This window comes from Pundamilia nyererei, unplaced genomic scaffold, assembly GCF_000239375.1.
Source record: "Pundamilia nyererei isolate P.nyererei 1_Seehausen unplaced genomic scaffold, PunNye1.0 scaffold00850, whole genome shotgun sequence".
Taxonomy (NCBI): domain Eukaryota; kingdom Metazoa; phylum Chordata; class Actinopteri; order Cichliformes; family Cichlidae; genus Pundamilia; species Pundamilia nyererei.
Genome location: NW_005188251.1, coordinates 3,188 through 4,734, shown reverse-complemented (window position 1 = coordinate 4,734; position 1,547 = coordinate 3,188). Strand labels below are relative to the sequence as shown.

The window sequence follows — 1,547 nt, the reverse complement described above, 5'->3', positions numbered from 1 at the left end:
ACAACAAGGACCACAAAGTTAAGTCCTAAACACAGATTTCACACATACTGAGGGTCACCACAATCATGTTCATGTGTTTCCCCCTCCTCTCTTCTCAGGAAGTAAAAACCCGTCTCCTCCTCCTGTGGATGTGACCTATGCTGATGTCACGATCAAACAGAGAGCCAACAGGAGAGGTAGGCTGTCATCAAAATAAGACAAGCATGTTATGTAGCCACATACTGTACTCTTTAAATCTGTGTTAAAAGGAGTACTACTGAAGGCTGAAAACTACTGCCTCTATGAATGTCTGTAAATTCCAGACAAATATCCTGCTGATCTACGAGCTGTCTACTCTGATGTGAGGACTCAAACTTCAGGTACACATGAACATGTCATGTTTCGGCTGTGCAGGCAGGGGAAGGACCCAAACGGAAAACTCACCACACAGGAATCAAACTCAAAAAGCTCCTTTATTGCAGAATGGCACGAAAAATATAACAAAACTAAACTTGGACATGGATAACTGAAACACAGCCATGAGGGAGACTACGACACTGACAAAGAGAAACACAGGGCTTAAATACACAGAGGGATAACGAGGGAATGAGACACAGAAGGAGAGCACAGCTGGGAGTAATCAGGCTGGACCAGCCAAGGGAAACAAAACTAGAAACACTGACATGAGACATGGACCTTCAAAGTAAAACAGGAAACACACTGACTGAACTCTAGACATGTAAACTTAAGAGCAACTGGGGAGACAGAACATAGGAACCTGGAATGGTACAGAAAGGCACAGTAGACACAACATGGAACACAGGGAAGCCACATTACAAGAACTAAGCCTATGATAACCATAACTGAAGCCTAGGGAAATAACAACTATAAAGATCAAAACAGCACAACCCACCTGAACATAATGAACTTGCAGGGAAAGAGTAAAACTAAATACAGTGAACATAGAAACACAAGACCTCTTCAAAATAAAACAGGAAACATGAGACGCAGACATGACAACCTGAACTTATATGTATATATACATATATGTATATATATATAAAATTACAATTCAAATACAAGCGCCATACTCAAGTCCAGTAGATGGAAACAACATAACATAGGAACCATATAATAATAATAATAATATTTATGTTTCAATGCGACAGCTACAACCTGCTTCAAGAATATGGAAACAAACTTTATGAACAACCTACTAAATTTTTGCCGATCAAAAACATGCAACTATTTAAAAAAATGCAAATCTTAAAAGAATAATAATAATAAAAAATTTAAAAAAAACATGACCTTGAGCACTGAAAATCCGATCTCGAGTCACTCCATCCATCTCTCTGTTTTCAGGTCCTGAGGACGTCACTTATGGTCAGGTGGTCATCAAAAGCAAGAAGAAAGCTGGCAAGAGGAAAGGTAACCATAGTAACCACCATAACGACAAAGCATGGCACTCACCATAAGTCAATTCAATTTTATTTATACATTGATATTGATGTATTTATATTTTGGGATTGAATGGTTTGAAGCAATGGGACGACACCCAGAGCACCCCC

At 39.1% G+C, this 1,547-nt stretch overlaps 1 protein-coding gene across 1 annotated transcript in view; it reads left to right on the top strand.

The window, feature by feature from the left end:
* LOC102194916 (uncharacterized) overlaps positions 1–1,547 on the top strand; it is a 19,700-nt gene that overhangs the window by 16,019 nt on the left and 2,134 nt on the right. The window contains exons 6-8 of the mRNA XM_005755033.1: positions 99–176; positions 303–359; positions 1,342–1,407. Coding sequence (XP_005755090.1) covers positions 99–176; positions 303–359; positions 1,342–1,407 — 201 coding nt within the window. The remainder of the gene's footprint in view (positions 1–98; positions 177–302; positions 360–1,341; positions 1,408–1,547) is intronic.